Source organism: Bubalus bubalis, chromosome 8, assembly GCF_019923935.1.
Source record: "Bubalus bubalis isolate 160015118507 breed Murrah chromosome 8, NDDB_SH_1, whole genome shotgun sequence".
NCBI classification, from domain to species: domain Eukaryota; kingdom Metazoa; phylum Chordata; class Mammalia; order Artiodactyla; family Bovidae; genus Bubalus; species Bubalus bubalis.
In genome coordinates this window covers 7,862,706-7,883,530 of record NC_059164.1, presented here as the reverse complement: position 1 = coordinate 7,883,530, position 20,825 = coordinate 7,862,706, and the positions used below count along the sequence as shown (strand labels likewise).

The 20,825-nt window shown below is 39.2% G+C and overlaps 1 protein-coding gene across 12 annotated transcripts in view; it reads right to left on the bottom strand.

Moving 5' to 3' along the window:
• CDK14 (cyclin dependent kinase 14) overlaps positions 1-20,825 on the bottom strand; it is a 662,006-nt gene that overhangs the window by 479,959 nt on the left and 161,222 nt on the right. For all 12 annotated transcript variants that reach the window (XM_044946425.2, XM_044946423.2, XM_044946424.2 and 9 more), the window contains one exon: positions 13,502-13,596. In XM_044946425.2, coding sequence (XP_044802360.1) covers positions 13,502-13,596 — 95 coding nt within the window. The remainder of the gene's footprint in view (positions 1-13,501; positions 13,597-20,825) is intronic.

Sequence of the window (20,825 nt, the reverse complement as noted above, 5' to 3'; positions counted from 1 at the left end):
AATGAAAGGAGATAAAAATTAAGAACTTGGATCTTCAGTTGGAGTAACCAGCTCCGTCATTGAGCTGTGTGATCATGGACAAGTTACTCAAACTTTATGGACCTCAGTTTCTACATTTGTAAAACAAGAAAGTAACCTCATTTCAAAGCTTTTCTAGTATTGTTAATAGAAACAAAGAAAAAAGTAATGGCCAACATTCATTTAACACGTGAGACACAGTTATAGACACTCCAAAGATATTCATTCATAGACACTCTTCAAAACCATGTGAAACCAATTTCATTATCAGCCCTACTTTCACGGATGAGAAAATCAGGCTTAATCCAGCATTCAATAAATATAAGCTTTACATCATGACCCTAATCACCAAGAGATAGGTAGTATCAAAAAAATAGAAGATTCACATAAATTGGTGTTATTTTAAAATCTTAACTAGTACCAGTGAAGAAAAATTGACCAAGAAGAGAAACCAATGGGCTACACAGAAAGTTCAGTAATGTATCTGAATTTTTAAGGAACACAAATAAAAGGAGAAGAGATATTTAAGAAGGATTATGTTCTCATGGGCTTCCCTGGTGGTCAGATGGTAAAGAATACCTGCCTGCAATGTAGGAGACCCGGGTTCAATCCCATCCCCTGGAGAAGGAAATGGCAACCCACTCCAATATTCTTGCCTGGATAATTCCATGGACATAGGAGCCTGGTGGGTACAATCCACGGGCTCGCAAAGAGTCGGCCATGACTGAGCAACTAACGCTTTATGTTCTCATATGTCTAAGTCCAAAATGAGACAAAGCTGGCAAGAAAAACAATGATTTCAGACCTATATATTATCAGAATAAGAAAGGGCAAGACCAATTATCAGGGACATACGAATAAAGTTCAAGTGACAGAGAAAAGAGAGTACCTCAAATTTCTGCATCCAGAAGTGATTCTTTAATCAATTCTTCTCTCCCTTTTACTGGCTCCTTTATTATAATCTATACACACACTCAGCTCCTTCCCATTTAGTTTAAAGCCAAAACATCGAAAACATGTTTGCCCTTTCTCCTTGTTCTTTCTTATCCATGTTCTTATTGGCCATTTGTGTCCATTTTGTTGGGTTGTTTTTCATGTTCTTTAGCCATCTGAAATTTTGCTACTTTTTCTTATTTTTCAAGAACTTTTTTACAATAATATTGCTTTTATTAATACCGCACATAGTATTTTACATATAAAACATAATATGTAGTCACTCTTACTATAGCTATATTCCTAATTTGTCATGTATTTTCTATGCTAGTTTAAAATTTTTTGAATAATAAATTATATATCTTATAAATGATTTTCAAGTACATAGAGTAGAAGATAAAGTCTAAAAATATGAGCAGAAATCATGTTAGCTATATTTATTCCCATTCTTATATTCCAGTTTTAGCTATTATTTTTAAAATTTATTTTTATCTGGAGGATAATTGCTTTAAAATGTTGTGTTGGTTTCTGCTGTATAACAACACAAATCAGCTATAAATATACACTTTTCCCCTCCCTCTTGAACCTCTCTCCCACCCCACCCCTATCCTACCCCTCTAGGTTGTCACAAAGCACTTTTGCCCTTTCTTCTTATTCTCCTTTTCTCCCCTGCCTCACCCTCAAAAGAATTGCTTGCAGAGTTCCCTGGTGGTCCAGTGAGTTAGGACACCAAGCTTCCAAATGGAGGCATAGGTTCGATCCCTGGTCAGGGAACTAAGATACCATATGTGGCATGGCCAAAAAAAAAAAAAAAAGGAGCTTGCATTTCATCCTCCATTTTTCCCCCTTCTCTCTTCAACCAAAGCAATTAGGTCTGTAGCCCTCATCAGTCCCCTACACATACTTAAGAAACACCTTCCTAATTGTAACGGCTTCTTTTCAGGACCCTTCTGATTTGCCTTTGCCAAATATCTGACATCGTCATCCACACTTTTCAGCAACTCTCATTCAGTTTTAATTTAATCATCCTCTATGCTTCACTTTGGGCCCAATCCCAGGTGCCCTCAACTCTTCAGAGCTTGACACTGAAACTTTCCCAGGACATGAATCAGGGGAGTGGGCGGAGGAGTGTCACTCTGTTTAACCAAGTCCATTGCCTTCTCATTAGGAACTCAGCTTCCTCTGGGATCCCCAGTAGGCCTTGTTTGTAACAGTGATTTGGTTTCTCAGTATCTCCATTTCCTTCTTCTTTCTCCTAAGAGGTCTCATCAGACACACAACAAAGGCCTTTGGTTCCTTTTCCTCTGGGTTTTCTTGTCTGTCGGTACCTGCGCTGCCTACCAAGCTGCTTCAAAATTCTTTGCCTTGTCTCACCCATCAGGCTAATTAGGAATGACGTCTATCTTATTCTCAGTTGAGTTAGAACAGGGCTTTCAACTGGTAACCAGAGTTCCTAGTGTTTGCAGTCTTCCTTCCTCTCAGTCAGTGCTGGTGGATCTGTAGGATCATTTATTTAAATCCCTTAAAACAGAGATAGTTAAAAACACAGCAATCCCAGGGAGACCATTTCAAACTAGAAACAGAATTATCTTTTAAATTTTCAAAGAATTTGTTTATACAGGGAAATATATATATCTGTCTCCTTGAACCGTAGAAGGAAGGGAGCACATATTTGCTTGGAATCAACCATTAAGCATGAGAAATGTCTCATGCCTGGGATGTTTAAAATAATTTCCTGTCTGAGATTTGTTGAGCTCAGGATATTTTTCTTCATAAAAGCCCCTGAGTGTGTATTATCTCTTCCATTTCCAAATTTTACTGACAAAGGTAGATAACACTCTCCGGTTAATTATAACGGAGCAACAAACGAGAACCTGAAGTTGGAGGACTTCCCTGGTGGTCCAGTGGTTAAGACTCCACGCTTCCACCACAAGAGACATGGGTTCGATCCCTGGTCAGGAAACTAAGATCCTGCATGCCACAGGGTACACCACTCCCCCCAAAAAAAACAAGAGCCTGAAGCTGAACTTTAGGGGCAACTCAAGCATATGGAGGGAAAGAATCAGATCAAACCCCTGACCTACCAGATCTTGTATTCCTTAAAAGTCACCCCATCAACAGGGTCTACAATCCAATTTTGCATTCAATTACTCTATACAATTTGTAGTCTGAAATTGTCAAGTACATGACGTATCTCCATTGTTGTAATTGCTCCTAAAGGTACAGTGAGGGCTTCTCAGGTGGTGCCAGTAATAAAGAATCCGTCTGCCAGTGCAGGAAGTTCAAGAGAGTCAGTTTTGATCCCTAGGTTGAGAAGATCCCCTGGAGGAGGGCATGGCAACCCACTCCAGATTCTTGCCTGGAGAATCCCATGGATAGAGGAGCCTGGCGGGCCATAGGGTCGCAAAGAGTCAGACTTGACTGACGTGACGCACGTAATGGTTTAATATACTCTTTTTGTACACGTCAGTGCTAAACAGACAGTCAGCATTTGACTAAAACTCATTGACAGTAAAAACTATTAGCTTTGGGCTCTAAAAGTTCCTGATTTCACCCAAGCCCCAGCTTACTCATTAATGCATGTTTCAATATTGTTCAATATTTCTCTTACCTTGAGTGGCTCTGAGCCTATGTTTTATGGCATGAGTAGTAAGGGATCTGGGTAAATCATATGAATTTTAGACTGATCAGTTGCTACAAAATTCCTGAAGTCTAGCCTCCATACCTTGCTGTCCTAGAGCATGTGCTATACCTAAAACTCAGTAATTAGCTATGAAACTTTTTAAATCAATTGACAAATCTTCATTAGAGGTTCAATGATAATCACAAACAATTCAAAACATCTCCAAGGTTTACTGCAATTGATGCTTCTAAATACTCAACTGGATTCCACAGTGAAATACTTTAAAGGAATTTTGTTTTTGGCAAAATGTTTTGTCAAGTTCTAGAAGAATAAAGCACTACATAAGGAAGGTGATCACATATTTTATCATCCAAATGGAGACAGCGAATAGTAAAAAAAACACTGAATTAGCAAAAATGAGCAATAAATAATTACACAAAGATAGGAAGCATAAATCAGGACTGTCCCAAGCAAACCAGGACATAAGGTCCTCCTTTCCAAAAAGCACCTTACACCAAAACACCTTTGTCCCTCTTGGGAATATGATACAAAATGAGTGAGGGTAATCCAAAAAGTAGTCAATGAAAAGACAAGTGAAAGAACTCTGTGCAAAGGTAGGAGTAAAGATTGAATTCCAGACTAAAATGAAATCCAAGCAGTATTGTGAGGTATTAAAAACATGGCCCAAAGATTCTTTGACATTTTTCGCTGAGAAGTGCAGTCTGCATGCCCTTCCCGTGAATCTGGTCTCTTCCAACAGTTGATTGATGAAGTTCACAGTGACCCCTCCAGTGCCGGGCATGGGTCTTACCATGTAGGCGGCTTCCACTTTCTGTATTCTGTTGTTGCTCAGGGCCTCTATTCCTTGTTAATATTCCTTCTTGCTTGATCTATGAGTTACTGACAGACAGACGGGTCCTGAAGTCTCCAGTTACTACAGGGGGTTTGCCTATCAATCCCTTCAGTTCTATCAGTTTTTGCCCCATGTATTTTGACACTTTATTGTCAGATACATACACTTTAGGAACTTTTGTGTCTTTTTTAGAAAACTGACCTCTCTATCATTATGGAATGCCCCTCTTTATCCCTGATGGTCTTTAGAATCATCAGAAGTGTCTGCTTAGTCTGAAATGAATATCACTAATTCCAGCTTTCTTTTAATTAGAGTTAGCATGGTATATTTTTCTCTCTTACTTTACTTTTAACCTGAATCTTTATACCTAAGGTGGGTTTTTGATAAAGAACATATAGTTAGTTTGATCTTGTATTTTATCCAGTTTGACAATCTCTGTCTTTCAACTGGAGTATTTAGACCAATTACATTCAAAGTGATTTTCATATAAGTGCACTAATATCTATCCTGTTTGTAACTGTTTTCTATTCATTGCTTTATCCTTTTCCTTCTTCTTTTTCTTCCCCCTCTTATTGAGCATTTTATATCCACTTAGTGAATTATATACAGACCCCTCATTTCCCGGTTCAGCTGTGAAAAATGACACCATATGGAACAGCTACAACCCTTTCCCGTCCAGCCCTTCGCAATAGCAGGTTCATAAGGAAAACAAATGGCAGCTGCTGTTTTAACTCTCTAAGCTTTGAGGTAGTTCATTTTGCAGTAATATATAAGCAGAACATTCCTAAGACTATCCTCAAGTCCTTGACAACTCTTCAAAGCTCAAATCATATCAACCTCCCCTGAACTCCCAGTCACAATGGGGCTCTCTGAGTCTGCAGAAAACACCAAGCTCTTCCCAGGGTCTGACGTGCAACTCTCTTGTCCCTGATCTTTACTTGGTTGGTTACATCTCCTCCTTCAGACTTAAGTGTAAATGTCCCCTCATCAGCAAGGCTTCCACTGGCCATTCATCTAAGGTAGACGCACTGCCTACCGCTGTCCCTGACATAAACATAGAAACCACCACCCGCTACCTTAATTATTTCTCCTAGCTCACTTTTCGGAGAAGGCAATGGCACTCCACTCCAGTACTCTTGCCTGGAAAACCCCATGGACGGAGGAGCCTGGTAGGCTGCAGTCTATGGGGCCACTAAGTTGGACACAACTGAGCAATTTCACTTTCACTTTTCACTTTCATGCATTGGAGAAGGAAATGGCAACCCACTCCAGTGTTCTTGCCTGGAGAATCCCAGGGACGGGGGAGCCTGGTGGGCTGCAGTCCGTGGGGTCGCAGAGTCGGACACGACTGAAGCAACTTAGCAGCAGCAGCTCACTTTTCCTTTATGTGATTTAAAACTATATCTGCTGTAATTTGTCTGCTGACTTGGGGCTTCCCAGGTGGCATGGTGGCAAAGAATCCACCTGTCAACACAGGAAATGCAACAGCCATGGGTTCAGTCCCTGGGTCAGGAAGATCCCCTGGAGAAGGAAGTAGCAGAATACTTCTCCAGTATTCTTGCCAAGGAAACCCCATGGAGAGAGGAGCCTGGTGGGCTACAGTCCATAGGGTTGCAAAAGAGTCAGACACGTCTGAGCAATGAGCACTCAGGCTGCTGACTTGAGTCATTTTTGCCTTCCCCACTAGATGACAGGCCCCGTGGAAAGCAAAACTCTCTTTGGTCCACCATTAAGGAGAAGGGGGTGACAGGATGAGATGGTTGGATGGCGTCACTGACTCAATGGACATGAGTTTGAGCAAACTCTGGGAGATGGTGGAGGGCTGGGAAGCCTGGGGTGCTGCAGCCCACAGGGTTACAAGAGTTGGACACGACTTAGCAACTGAACAACAACAACAGATCCATTGCTTGGCCCAGAACCCCAAACTCGGTACCAGCTTAGGAAACGTCTCCAATGGAAAGAACTCTTTGAAATGGGCAACGCCTCTATACACTCCTTGTTGAGACCAGGGCTTCTCAGATTTGGCGCTACCGACACTTGGGGTCCAAACGAGTCTTTGTTGCGTGAGACTGTCCTGTTCATTTGTACGATGCTTCACAACACCCCTGGCCTCTCGATGCCAATACCACCACTACCACTCCCCCAGTCATGAAAACAAAAATGTCTCCAGGCATCAGCAAATGCATCCTGGTTTAAACTAGAAAGATGACAATGATAATGAAGCAACTCAGGAATGTGGGCTTGCTTTAAACTGAAACCAATCTTATCATGTCATTCCAAGCCCTCCTCAAAAACCACTTTAGCTGAACTGCAAGAGAGTCTAAGAGCCCTGACATTATGATAATTGGATATTCTACACTAACTCTTTCAAAGGATTCCTAATTTCCAAAGAATGCCTCCATTTTCACCAGCTAGACTACAACCCTAAAGACAGGAAATATCACTTATTATTTTGAGGGTCTCCTAATCAAATGATCAAAGAACCCTGATAATGAAAATGGCTAACGGAGGCCATCATTAAAATATTGTCTAATAGGAAAGCTATCCCAGTGCAGTGTAGTCTAACAATTGAAATCATGCTTCTTGCTTAAACAATATCCTCATTGTCACTTTTGTCAAGAAGATTAGGTATTGTTTGTGTATCTGCTGCAAACTAAAGGAAACCAGCTGTGCCCACGAACCAGCTTGCAATGCCTTGCATTCTTCTTCCAAAGGAAGTCTGGGCTGAGTCTGCAATCTGAATAGGCTTTAAGATTTTGAAAAATAAAATTAGTAGATGCCGGTGGGTGGGCTGTTATCCTCCTCGGACTAAGTAAGGATAAAAAATTCTACTTTTCCAATGTTCATCTGTACACAAGGAGCCCCCGTTTGGAAATTACATGGTGCCAACTCCATCCATTCCATTTTTAATCCAGTGTCTCTTGATGTACGCTGTAATACCGTACTTTGTGCATTAAATTACAAAACTAACATGGATTGCATTATCATAGCAGGCTGCCGTTTTTCACACCATGTGACGAATAGTGTGCTTACAGGCTTGATCTTTGAAGTCAGCTGTGACAATAAGCCTATGGACCCAAAGTCAAAAAGACATCAGAGCAGACCTAATGAGAAACGGAGAGCAGCAGAGCCGATAAAAAGTAATCAGATTTGCCTCTCGTCTGTAGCTTCTGTTTGTGGGTAGATAACCTCTCAGGATGTTGAAAGTCGGTATGACAGTCCAGGTATCAACACTGAAGACCAGAACCTCAGTGAACCCGGAGTCCAGTGTTCTGCGTCTGGGGTTTTCTGACTTCTAGAATGCTTCACACTCTGCTGATAGTGTTTCAGTAGAGCTGACCTTCAGGGCCCAGCAGTAAGAGCCAGCCCCTCTTTAATCTCACATATTCTGAAAAGGTGGTTAACTGCCACTGCCTTTCTTCTTGCTACTGCTTGTTTTAATTAACAGCATTTCTTCCCCTAATTCTCCTGGGCCTTTGAAGAGCTCTTTGAAACGTATTTAGTATGGCTCAGCCTTGGTTTGGCTGTAGTCTCTCAATTTATGAGGTCATTGATTTCAAGTTCAATTATTCGGCACAAATTGGCAGAAAGAAATGCTAAAAGAAGACTGGCGTTTGCAATCACATAAGTCTTGTGTTACACAAAATGAGCAAATTCCTCCATTGTTCCTTCCTATTGACCTCTGAGATAACGATTCAGAGCTGGCACACACCAGCATGGGCAGGCTTCTCTGTCGAGCAGGCTCCTGCAGGAGGAAGGTTTGGGTACCTTCACCTCAACAGAAACTGACGAGATGGCGAAAAAAAAAAAAGACCAGAAATCAGGAGCATCCATGGGATGACTAAGTCCCATACTCTTAATTCCAGAGACGGAACTAGAGAACAAAGTTTCTCTTCCTCTAAATGACACGAGAAGTATGAGAAAATCAAAACCAAGCAGCAACAGGATTTCCCTGGTGGTTCGGGGGCTAAGACTCCATGCTCCCAGCACAGCGGGCCCGGCTTCCCGCTGCATGCCATGGCTAAACCAGTACCGCAACAGAGAGCTGAGGCAGCCAAATGAAGGAATGCATTAATTTAAAAACAAGCAGCCACAGTCTCCATCCTCTCTAGATAAAACAGGAAGGAAAAGAGAGGAGTCTGGAGTCTGTCCCAGGCAAGAGTAAAGGTTCCCACCACTCGCGGCAGGGGGTGGAAGCCGGGAAAACTCGAGCATCTGGGGTGAGGAGGAGACACGGGTGCACCCCCCCAGCAGATCCCAGCGCAGTGAGGAACACACAAGCCCACCACACTCCAAGTCTGGGAGCTGGAGTGGCTGGCGCTCACAGCTCCTACCTACAACAGGCAGCCATTCATGAGCTCACCCGTGAACAACTCACCAACCCTTTCAAGTTCTATTGCTTAACGCCAATCCCACGCTAACACTCAAACACAACACTAGTGCTTTTATTTAAATTTGCACAAGAATTCAAATAAAGCAGCTTGCTTTTACTTTATGGCCCTCAGGCTTTCACAGACTTTGTGAAGAGTTTGGTAACCAAGAGTGAAAATGTCATTGTGTGTGCCTAGAGGACCAAGTCCCATACAAAAACTCTCCCAAGGAGTCCTACAAATAACACACAGTGACGAGGGAGGCTGGATTTAAAAGCACATGAGGCTATGAATTCAACCAGTCACCACTGGAGAGAATAAATACTTTACTCAACATTCTTCTTTTTGAAATTTCACACCATTTCCCCTGGGCCTTTCTGACTGCATTCTAGCTTATATAGAATATACTATGTACACATATGTAAATAGACAGATAGATAGATACATACTGTGGCCACCTGATGTGAAGAGCCAACTCATTGGAAAAGACACTAATCCTGGGAAAGATTGAGAGCAAGAGGAGAAAGGAGCGACAGAGGTTGAGATAGCTGGATGGCATCACTGACTCAATAGACATGAATCTGATCAAACTCTGGGAGATAGTGAAAGACAGGGGAGTCTGGCAAGCTGCAGTTCATGGGGTCACAAAGAGTCAGACACAACTTAGTGACTAATCAACAATAACAACATTCTAACTTATACAGATTTATTTATAGTATATGGACCATCTCCCTTCAAAACTGTTGTTTCCTGAGGGCAGAATCTGTAACTAAGTTTCTTTCTATCCACCCACAGCATAGAAAGAGCATAAAAACAACATCAGGAACATTCACCATTAGTTTTAAAAACTCAAAAAATGTGAACAAGTCTCTGAATGTACAAAAGTCTTTTGGAAAACAGATGATTTCAAGGTGCTGAACTAAAGATATCTTTAAATGCCACAGTTTTAAAATGTAGAGTATTATACACTGCATGATTTTTTTAAATCCTATATTAAATGTTACAGGGTTTTAGACGAGAGAACAAAACCAGGAAATCAAACCAGGAAAAAGATTAGTAACAAGAGTGATGAGAAACTGCCTCCCATCCCAAACATAAACACACATAAGCACAAAGAAAGTATTAAGAAGCTGGAGAACACTGGTTTCAAAGCAAAACAAATCTCTACTCAAACATGGAACTGTGGGAGGGTTCAAAAAAAAATTTTTTTTTTTTTAAATAAGAAAACTTGTTTTTAAGTGTTGTACGTTGAAATGGTTGCAGTTAACCAGCCACACTTTTTAGAGGCAAGTTCCTTACCAAAAAGCTACACAGTATAGGAATCTCAGACAACTTCTCCCCAGACTATGTACTGTTACAGGAATAAGAAACCCAAGTGAATTTAAGAGTAATAAAAAATCTTTCTATTTCTACTCAGGTTTCTAAACAATGGCTAACGGCAACAGTATCAAAGTCAAAAATTTACACAAGTCTTTTGATTGGGGGGATATTCTTTGCCTATTTTATTTGAACCATGAAATAAAAGATGACTTACTTATACCATAAATGGAGATGGTAAAGAAGAATATTACCATGCACACTGATGCTAAATTAGTGAGGTCTGAAATGAATGAGTATTATGGATTCAACTGTATCCTCCAAAAAAGATATGCTGAAGTTCTAAGTCCTAAATCCTCAGAAAGTGACCTTATATGGACACAGCATCTTTACAGAAGTAGTCAAGCAAAATGAGGTCATTATAGTGGGCCCTAATCCAAAATGACTAGCGTTCTTATACAAAGGGGAAATTGGGATGTGGAGGCAAAGATGTCGGAAGAGAGCACCACGTGAGCATGAGGGCAGACATCAGGGTGACACGGCACCGAGTCAGGAGCGCCAAAGACTGCCGGACACCTCACGAGCTACGACAGAGTCAACGAGCACACTCTGCCTTACGGCACCAGCCGTAAGAGCACCCGCTCTGCCAATTCCCTGATCTTAGATCTAGCCTCCAGAACCAGGAGATGATACGTTTCTGCTGTTTAAGCCATGCTTAAGCTATGCTATTTATTTTAGCAGTCTAGCAAACTAATAAAATGAGCTCTATGGCAAAATCCAAACTTGACATTTTACACATATGTAAAATGCTCACCATCCAAGCATCAGTGGTATCTCTACAAATGACAGGCAGCTTTACTGCAATGTAATGATAGCTGCTCTTGAGCATGATGCTAAAGACAATATTTAAAGATGGAAGCAGGAAGACTTCGCTAGTGGTCCAGTGGCTAAGACTCCCAAAGGAGGGGGCCTGGGTTTGATCTCTGGTCAAGAAACTAGATCCAATATGCCACAACTAAGACCCAGCACAGTCAAACAGATAAATTAAATAAACAATTGAAAAAAAAAAAAGAAGGAAGTAGGGATGCAGACAGCTACGGGAGAGTGAGTAGTATTGCAACAAGAATCCCGACATTCAGTTGACTCTTTAAATCATGTAGTGCTTCAGAAGACACACCAAATTCAGCTCTCCAATGTTGCTAGATGCACGCGACTATTGTTCTTTGGCCTGATCTTGCCACTGTAAAGCAAATAAGCCAAGCAGCCTGTCATCTCCTAAAGCAGGTGAGTGGTCAGTGGATTCCATCTCCAGCTGGAGGAAAGTAAATGGTTCACGTGACCAGAGAGTTTTAAACTGCTCAAGAAATGCTGACAGGTTACACTGAAACCTGCTGGAGTGAAAAGTATTAACTGTCCAGAAGGATCCTTCTCAAAGACTGTAGGTACTTAAAAAGCAGTCTTTGTCTTATTCAGGCATAATAAACAAAGAACATTTCAACTATGTCTCAAGATTTTGTCATAAATCTTAAGCATCTGAGTTGTAATCCTGCACTTGGAAACCAGGTGAGCACATCTTTGGTGGGAGGGCACTGCAAAGTGATTGGTTCATTTCCATATAACGAAATACTATGTTTGCTTCAGTTTGATTCACAGTTAAAATAAGTCAGAGTATCCAGGAGAACCATCTGGAATACTTACGCAGGACCAAGTCTTTCCAAGAAGACCTTATCCTGTGGAAGGACAATGGTTAGGAAAAGACGACCTCAAACCAGATAGACAGGAGCCAAGACAAGCTCTGTCACTAATAACGTGTAGGGACTTGGACAAGGGACTAAATTTCTCTAGGCACCAAGACGCCTGGTCCAGCAGAGATGGCAATAATATAATAATGGGGCCTATCTTACAGAGTGTCATGAGGAGTAACTGAGACTATGAATATATCATACTTCATACAAAACAGTTGCTTAATGCAATGTAGTTATCTTCACCTTCTTAACATCAAAGGTGCAAGTTATGTTTATACAGTAGAATGCTATTTTTCCTTAGGAAAAAATTAAAAAAACCTGGGATACAACCACTGTTGAAATTAACTCAACCAGTGAAGCCATTTTCATGATATTTCATTATGCTCAAGTGACAGAATGAAGTCATCAACAGCCCTCTAGATTTTCTTACTTCATTCCCCATATTTTTTTCCTACTCAAAATTTATAAGGCTTTCTTAAGTAAAAAAATAAACCTCAAGATTAACACTCAATTTTTGCTCTACAGCATTCCTGAATTTCCATACTTACATATCTTCCTTTATCAGGAATATTGCTTCACCTTCTTAACTTGAAAACTATGAACAGGGGTGTAAGACTACTTTCCAGAAAAGCCAAAGAGTACCTCAATAAGCAAATAGTCAAAATTTCCAATTACAAGTTTAGAATGATCCTTCACAGAACTGTCTTCTATAGCTCTTTAATTACTTACCTTAATGAGTAACTCAATTATTGCTAACTAATCGCTTAGTTGGAATTTCCTATCTTTCATAATGACTTAAAAGAGAGACAAAAACAAGGACAGTTTACATGCTACATGTTACCAAATACAGTAACTCAGTGTTAATAAAAAAGGGAGAGGGAGAAGGCATATCAGGAACATACAGTGGCAAGCTTCTGAAGAACCCAAATTTGTGGGATTCCCTGCCAGTCCAGGGGTTGGGGCTCTATGCTTCCACTGTATCGGGCACGAGTTCAATTTCTGGTCAGAAATCCCACATGCCACTTACCAAGGCCAAAATAAATCACCAAATTAAATTAAATTTAAAATTACCTCATTTTTAAAAAAAAATTAAAAAAAGAATCCAAGTCTGTGTCCTGATCCCAGGATCGCATGGGGGAAAGAAGAAGAGTTACTTCTCTCTGTGGAAATACTTACAGCGTGAGGTCAAAGGAGACAGGAAGAAAGAGCTTGTAGTTTAATTACTTCTGAAAGATGGCGTAAAAGCTCAGCTTAAAAAGGTCCCAAGAATGGTCAATACATCTGACTCTGTGAAATCAGTCCTCTTATTCCTAAGCAAACCCTAAACCTCCAGAAGAAATTAATCACATCATTCACCTGGAAATGAGTTCTCTTTGGAGGGTTCCACCTCCAAGGAGAGAAAGAGAAAATAAAGATGGGGGAGGGGTAGCATAGAAAAGAGGAACTGGGCAAGTCTGCAAAACTTTGCTCACAGAAAAAAACCAATTCTAATGATTTGTTAAAACAATGACAACAACAAATAACAGAAAACCTGAGGGAGGAAAGTCTATTGTTTGTGAAAATTATTTAAATACACTGTTATTTTGTACTAAGAGAGCAGGTATACTGTCCCTGTGAAATATTCAAAACTGAGTGAACTTACTTGCTTTTCCCTTTGTATACTGTAGCATAAGATCCTTCGCCTAGTTTTTCCAGTTTTTCATATGAGTCAGCTTTTCCAAATTTGGGACTTGTTGGCTAAAAATGAAGCAGAGGGTAAACAAAACAGATTGTATCAAACTAATTAACAATAAATAACCCAATTTTGCTGAAAATGTAGATTCTCCATCCGTTTTTACATAACTCTTCTCTGATATAAGAATGTTTATTTTTAAAAACATGATAAATATTCAGGATACAAAACTAAGAAAATGCAAATGAACACAGTGTAGTTTAAATTTACCCATGATCTAATCACCAACAGGGAACCACCATCAATGACTCGTCTTCTAGTGTTCTCTGTACGCTGATGAAGGCTTTCTAACATTCATCACTACAGATCACACTACAGATACTGTTTTGTAACCTGCTTTTTTCACTCAAAAGGAATATTTCCCATGTTATTATATAGTCTTCTAAATTGTGGTTGTTGTTCATCACTAAGTCGTGTCTGACTCTGCAACCCCATGGACTGCAGCACACACTCCTATGTCCTTCACCATCTCCCGGGGTTCACTCGAATTCATGTCCATTGAGTTGGTGATCCTATCCAATCATCTCATCCTCTGCCACCCCCTTCTTCCTTTTGCCTTCAATCTTTCCAAGCATCAAGGTCTTTTCCAATGAGTTGGCTCTTCATATCAGGTGGCCAAAGTATTGGAGCTTCAAGCTTCAGCATCTTCTTTCCAGTGAATATTCAGGGCTGAATTCCTTTAGGATGGACTGGTTGGATCTCCTTTGACACCAAGGAACTCTTAAGAGTCCTCTCCAGCATCACAACTTGAAAGCATCAATTTTTCGGTGCTTAGCTTTATGGTCCAGTTCTCACATCCATACATGACTACTGGAAAAACTAAATTAGGGGCTAAAAAATTTAGCCTATCACCTAGTTTTACATATCTCGTAAACTTAAGAAAACTCTTTATATATTTTTAATGCAGAGGGAATCTAAAAAAGAATAAAATTTCATAGCATGTGAAAATTATATGAAAATCGAGTTTTAGTGACCTAAAGTTTATTGGAACATTTGTTGTTTAAGTCGCTAAGTTGTGCTCTACTCTTTTGCAACTCCACGGACTGTAGCCTGCCAAGATCCTCAGTCCATGGAATTTTCAGGCAAAAAATACTGGAGTGGGTTGCCATTTCCTTCTCCAGGGAATCTTCCAGACCCAGAGATGGAACCCAGGTCTCCTGCATTGGCAGGCAGATTCTTTACCACTGAGCCACCAGGGAAGCCCATTATTGGAACACAGTCACACTCATTCATTTACATATTGCTTATGCTTTTTCGACTTCCCTGGTGGCTTAGACGGTAAAGTGTCTGCCTACAATGTGGGAGACCCGGGTTCAATCCCTGGGTTGGGAAGATCTCCTGGAGAAGGAAATGGCAACCCAGTCCAGTATTCTTGCCTGGAAAATCCCATGGACGGAGGAGCCTGGTAGGCTACAGTCCACGGAGTCGCAAAGAGTCCGACATGACTGAGCGACTTCACTTTCACTTTTCACTTTTAAGCTTTTCAAGCTACAGCAGAATTATGGTTACTATAAAGATCATATAGCCAACAAAGCTGAAAATATTTACTACCTGACCCCTGTTATAAATCGTGACTGTATAAAATTCAGTCATATAAAGTTACCTCTCTGATACCTTTTAGCAATAATACAAATAATCAAATACATTCAGATAACATTAGTTATTACAAAATGAACTCTCTTATGTCTACATACACCAATCCTTAAGGTTAAGCTGCAACAAAATCATTCTCCCTTTAGAAACCGTACATCCTCTCGTGACCACAAAAGTGCTAAGAGCAAGTGGTCTCATCACTCTTGCTGCGGTCAACTTCCACCCCACTTTCACCAGACAGCAAGAAAAAGGGAGTGCTGCCCTCTATGAGGATAAATTACCTGTTATTTTAATGTCACTATAAAAAGATAGTACCAAAACACATTAAAATGATAATTCTATAAGGAATTAATAGCTTCTTGAAAGTATTATGTAATCACAATTTTAAGTATATTTGTAACTGATTAAAAGTTACTAGTGACTGTGGGGTACTCTGTAAGAAACCAGTCTTAGAAGCTTAGGGAAAGAACTTCATGTTACGCTACTCTTGACCATGTGCTCTTACACCACTTATGAAAAAACACAATTTACCCTCAATGAATCTGACTCCTACAGTTTATAAAGATGCTATGCAGCAAATTGAGCAATGCTGTTTACCTCCTTCCTACCCAGAATGCCACAGAATGACTAAAAAGAAACTTTTCAAAAATAATAAATCAGAAATACAAAAGGGAAACAAAAAAGAGTGTCAATTTCTAATCACATATTTTGAGGAATTCTAAAATACAAAAAGTAATCTGAATCAAAACTTCAAAAAAACTGGGGGGACGTAGAGCCTTAATATGTAGGAGAAAACTAGTACAGATAAAAGAATTAGGAACCTCTAGGTAAATGGGCTTCCCTATAGCTCAGATGGTAAAGAATCTGCCTGTAATGCAGGAGACCCAGGTTCGATTCCTGGGTCAGGAAGATCCCCTGGAGAAGGGAATGGCAACCCACTCCAGTACTCTTGCCTGGAGAATCCCATGGACAAAGGAGCCAGCCGGCTACAGTCCACGGGGTCACAAAGGGTCGGACACGACTGAGCGACTAACACTACTACTAGGTAAGTAGGAGACTAATCAACAGAGCCGAACACATAATGTCCTCCCAGCAAACTGCAGGAATATGTGCAGAGGAGACAGCTGAGAAGGTGGGTGTTCAGGCTAGAAGGGCAGAGCGAGGACTCAAGTGGCTAATACCCAGAGAAAGAATAAAACATCTACTTCCTCAAAATGTAGTCAGTCCCTGCCTCTCACACAATCACCAGAGACAAGGTACAGAAAACGGAATAAGCTGAGAGCAATTCTAAAATACAAAAATGAGTATACAACGAAGAATCACACATCATTTCAGGAATACCAACATCTTATTGAAAAAGTAACAACACTGAATAAAAATAGCCACTATCTTAAGAGAGATCCAAGAAGATATTATATCCTTTAAAAAGAAACAGATTTAGAGATTAAATATTTAATTAATGAAATAAAACATGTATGGGCTGTAACTAAAAGAATGTACACAGGTGAAAAAGTAATAAGTTCAATGTCTGAATGGAATTTTCACAAAAAAAAAAACTCTAGGGAGAAGTTACATTTAAACAGAAATTTTTTTCAACCAGCATAGTATTTTTATAGATTTAACAATGGCTGAAAAAAGACAACCAAGCAACTGATACTCAAGATAGCTGAGTATCAGTTGGGATGGAAAAGTTGCAATTTTACCACCCACAGGGAAAGAAAAGGTACAAAATTCCATTTTATCTCCAAATAAGTTATAGTTAGAGTGATGGGGGAAGTGCATGAAGGCAAGAGACAGTAGAATAATAAAAATAAAAGCATACTGGGATTTATTGGATTGTTAAAGACAGATTACAGATACTAATTAACTCCATATGCATAATTTTCAGTACATTTCTTACGACTTAGATGGTAATTACTAGAATAAATAAGATGTACAAATCCCAAACAAGAAGAGAAAGAATGTAAGAGAAAAGTGCAAAGAAGAAGGGAAAAAAGGGAAAAGAATGGAGAAGCTAGAGAAGGGGCATATACTCAATAACAAAGCATTTAAAGTAGAAAATCATAAAATAAGAAAGTTATATCCAAACATATTAATGTTTATAATAAATAAAACTTTAAAAATTTCCCTACTAAAAGAAAGTTCTCAGATTGGAAAGACAATCTAGCAATGTGCTATTGAGAAAAGACAAAAGAACAAACAAACAAATGAAAAAAAAACACACAAAAAAGAGCAAATCTGAAAATAAAAAGGGAAATCTAGCCAAAAAAAGTATTTTTGCAAAACTGTACATTATAGCAACACTGATGGAGGACAAGACAGAATTCACAAAACAGCAGATAGATTATTTTCTCCAATAAAATCCAACAAGAGATTCACTTTTTAAAAAACTTTTTATTTTGCATTGGGTTATAGCCGATTAACAATGCTGGGATGGTTTCAGGTGAACAGGGAAGGGACTCAGCCATGTACATATACAGGCATCCATTCATTCCCAAACCCCCTCCCATCCAGGCTGCCACATAACATTGAGCAGAGTTCCCTGTGCTACACAGTAGGTCCTTGTTAAAATCCACCAAGAAATGTACTAATCATACACCAGTATGAGCCTAACCACATAGCTTTGCAGCGTATGAAACAATTGCTGGTAACAATAAAATGAGAAATGTGGAATCCACAGTGATAATGCAAGACAGACACTCATCATTCAGACACCAACAGAGCAGGCAGATGACCAATAAGTAAGAGATATATGGGCTTGAGTATTAGAAATAACATTTTAACATATGCATATTAACATATATTCTTTTTAAGCACACATTTAACATTCACAAAAAATGGTGAAAGATTAGGCCACCAAAAAAAAAAATCTCAATATCAAAACTGTAAGAAACACTTCAAATTACTTATTCTGAACACAATGCAACAAATTAGAAATTATTAATAAGAATAAAAAGAAAAATAAATAGTCTAGCCATATGGGTTAAAAAGCAAATCTAAATTGAAAATTCATAAGTACATATGCGGCACTGAGGACATGACATTTTAAGACCCATGGGATGCAGGCAAATCTATACCTAAAAGAAAATTTAAATAAATGTGTACACACAAGAAAAGAAGAAAGGTTGAAAGTATTATGATTTAGATATTTAACTGCAGTTAGAAAATGAACAAAAAAAAACATTACAAGAAGAAATTAATAGACAATGGACCATCTATTCTTTTTTCTTCAAGAAACTGGTAAAGCATCAAGCACATGTTGAGTTGAATCAAGTAAAACTTGATGGAAAATTACATTCAAAAGCGCCTGACTAGTCCTGTGTGGGTTATGTTCTCATGCATTTTTCATCACCAAGAAACAGCTTGAGAATGTCACACTTTACCATCACCCTCCTGAGCCCAAGTTTTAAATAGAAATTTTAAAACCTATATTAAACTTCAGTATAAAATGATCTTCAATGGGGAAAATATTGTGTTCACAGTTCCACTCTAAATTATTTAAAATCAGAATGAGGAGTCTGTATGTTTGCTTTTGTGCTCCTTTAAGACTAAATTCAATCGAAGTTAAAGAAAAAAGAAACAGCAGAAAATTACCTCTTTAGTCCTATTAGGGGATAAACTGCTAATGTGTACTGAGAGCAAGGACAAGACACGTCACACAAAGCTGGTAACATAATAGGGAGCTACTATTTTATCTTTCTGGAAAGGTGCAGATAATTTTCCAAAAATGATATATTTCACTCTTCCTAAACTGCCTGTATTAGTTTATGTAATTTTAAGATATGGACCATATTAAACTTACTATTTGAGGAAACTGAATTAAAAAAATTCAAAAACTAAGGATAATACTCTTTTTTAGGCTATATCTCATTTACCCATAAGAAAAAATAAAGCAATAGATGTTAATGACACAAAGTATTCTATTTATCTAACTGAGTAGATTTGGATGCATTAACTGCCATGCTTAAAGTACATTCTATTAACAATACGATGGCAGAAAATGATTATTTTGCCACATTGGGTGGGAAAACAGTCAATGTGATTTGCCTTGTGCAACTGATATGAACACACTGTGGAAATATACTGCAATTTACAGATCAATCATGCTGTAAGACAGAAAGAATCACACACAGGTAGTGGCTCTCTAAAAGTGATTTTAGTCTGCCAAAGAATGGGTCCATGGAACAGGCCATGTCTGTGAGATGGTCTGAGCTTTAAGAGTTAAATTCTTGTAAAGTTAATCTCCTATTTTAAGTAAACAGAAATGTTCTGATCTTAATTATTTTGCATATAAATAAGGAACTCAAATGCCAAGTGTTTTGAAAGGCCAATATTAAAATACTTCCAATCAAAGGAGCCAACTAAGAATAATTCAGAAGAAGTCCTGTTTTCTTGGATAATTAAAGCCCAGGCCTTTGGTTTGCTTTTTTTTTTTTTTTCTTTTTTCCCTTGAAACTTCATTAAATCATCACATTTTAAATAAAGATGCTAGCTCAAACCAATAAGCAGTTAACCCCAACATTATCTTTGGCTCTTTGATGTCAGGTGCATGGACGGATGGAAATAGCTTTATGGGGCCACTATTCTCTGCTTAATCACTTCCTCCATTTAGACTGCAGGTTTGAGATAGCACTTTAGAGAACTGGATATACAGAGGGCTAATCAGCAATTATTAACAGACACTACATGCATAGAGACATGGAATTTAATGAGATAATGTTAATACAGTTTTTTTTTTAACAGAATAAAGGCACAGAGAACTGTCAATTGTCTGGATCAGTGAAGGGGAACACTGGCATGGATAATGAAAAAGTCAAGGTAATATTCCAGCTGAATGGTGTTTATCACCCTGTCCTGAAGGAGATGCTCCTGGCCCTTGCTGCTCTAGGTTCACTATGGAATCAACAAAAACAATCAGCTAATATGGATTGTTTACTATGGTCCGTGCTTTGAGCTTATCACTTTACATTCATTATCTAAATTTAAACCCTGTTAACACCACGCTGAAGTTGGTTCTATTGGTACCCCTTTTTGAATACGAAGAATATAAGACTGCAGAAATAAAGTAACTCATCTAAGATCTTAGAGCTAGCGCTAGAGCTAGAATTCAAACCAAGTTGACTGGAATTGAGAACTTATGTTCTTTGTACTACTACATTGGTAGGCTCTAACTCCCACCCAAATGGAGGAGATTTAAATCATGCTTAAGTCTATCATCCACTGAAGTCCCATTCTTGGAAACAAGGATGGGGTTTTTACCAGATTTTAATAAACTGCACGAGTATATCTGAGTGTTCACTGCAGTGATACTGTGACATGGCTACACAGTTTTACACTGAATTCACTGAAAATTTACTTTAACTTTCAAACATAATCCCTTACTTAAGACTGCTGATGATCCCTGCATTGTAGGAAAACCACAAGTAAGAATCACTGCTCTATTACATTATACTAAAGAAGTGTGGGACTGGGTGAGGGGAAAGTGGGACAGATTCAATCAGCACTATTTGGCCTGGGCTTCCCTGGTGATCTGGTGGTTAACAATCCGCTTTGCGATACAAGGAACATCTGTTTGACCCCTGGTCCCGGGGGGAGGGGTCCCACATGTCGTGGGGCAACTAAGCCTGTGCACCACACCTAC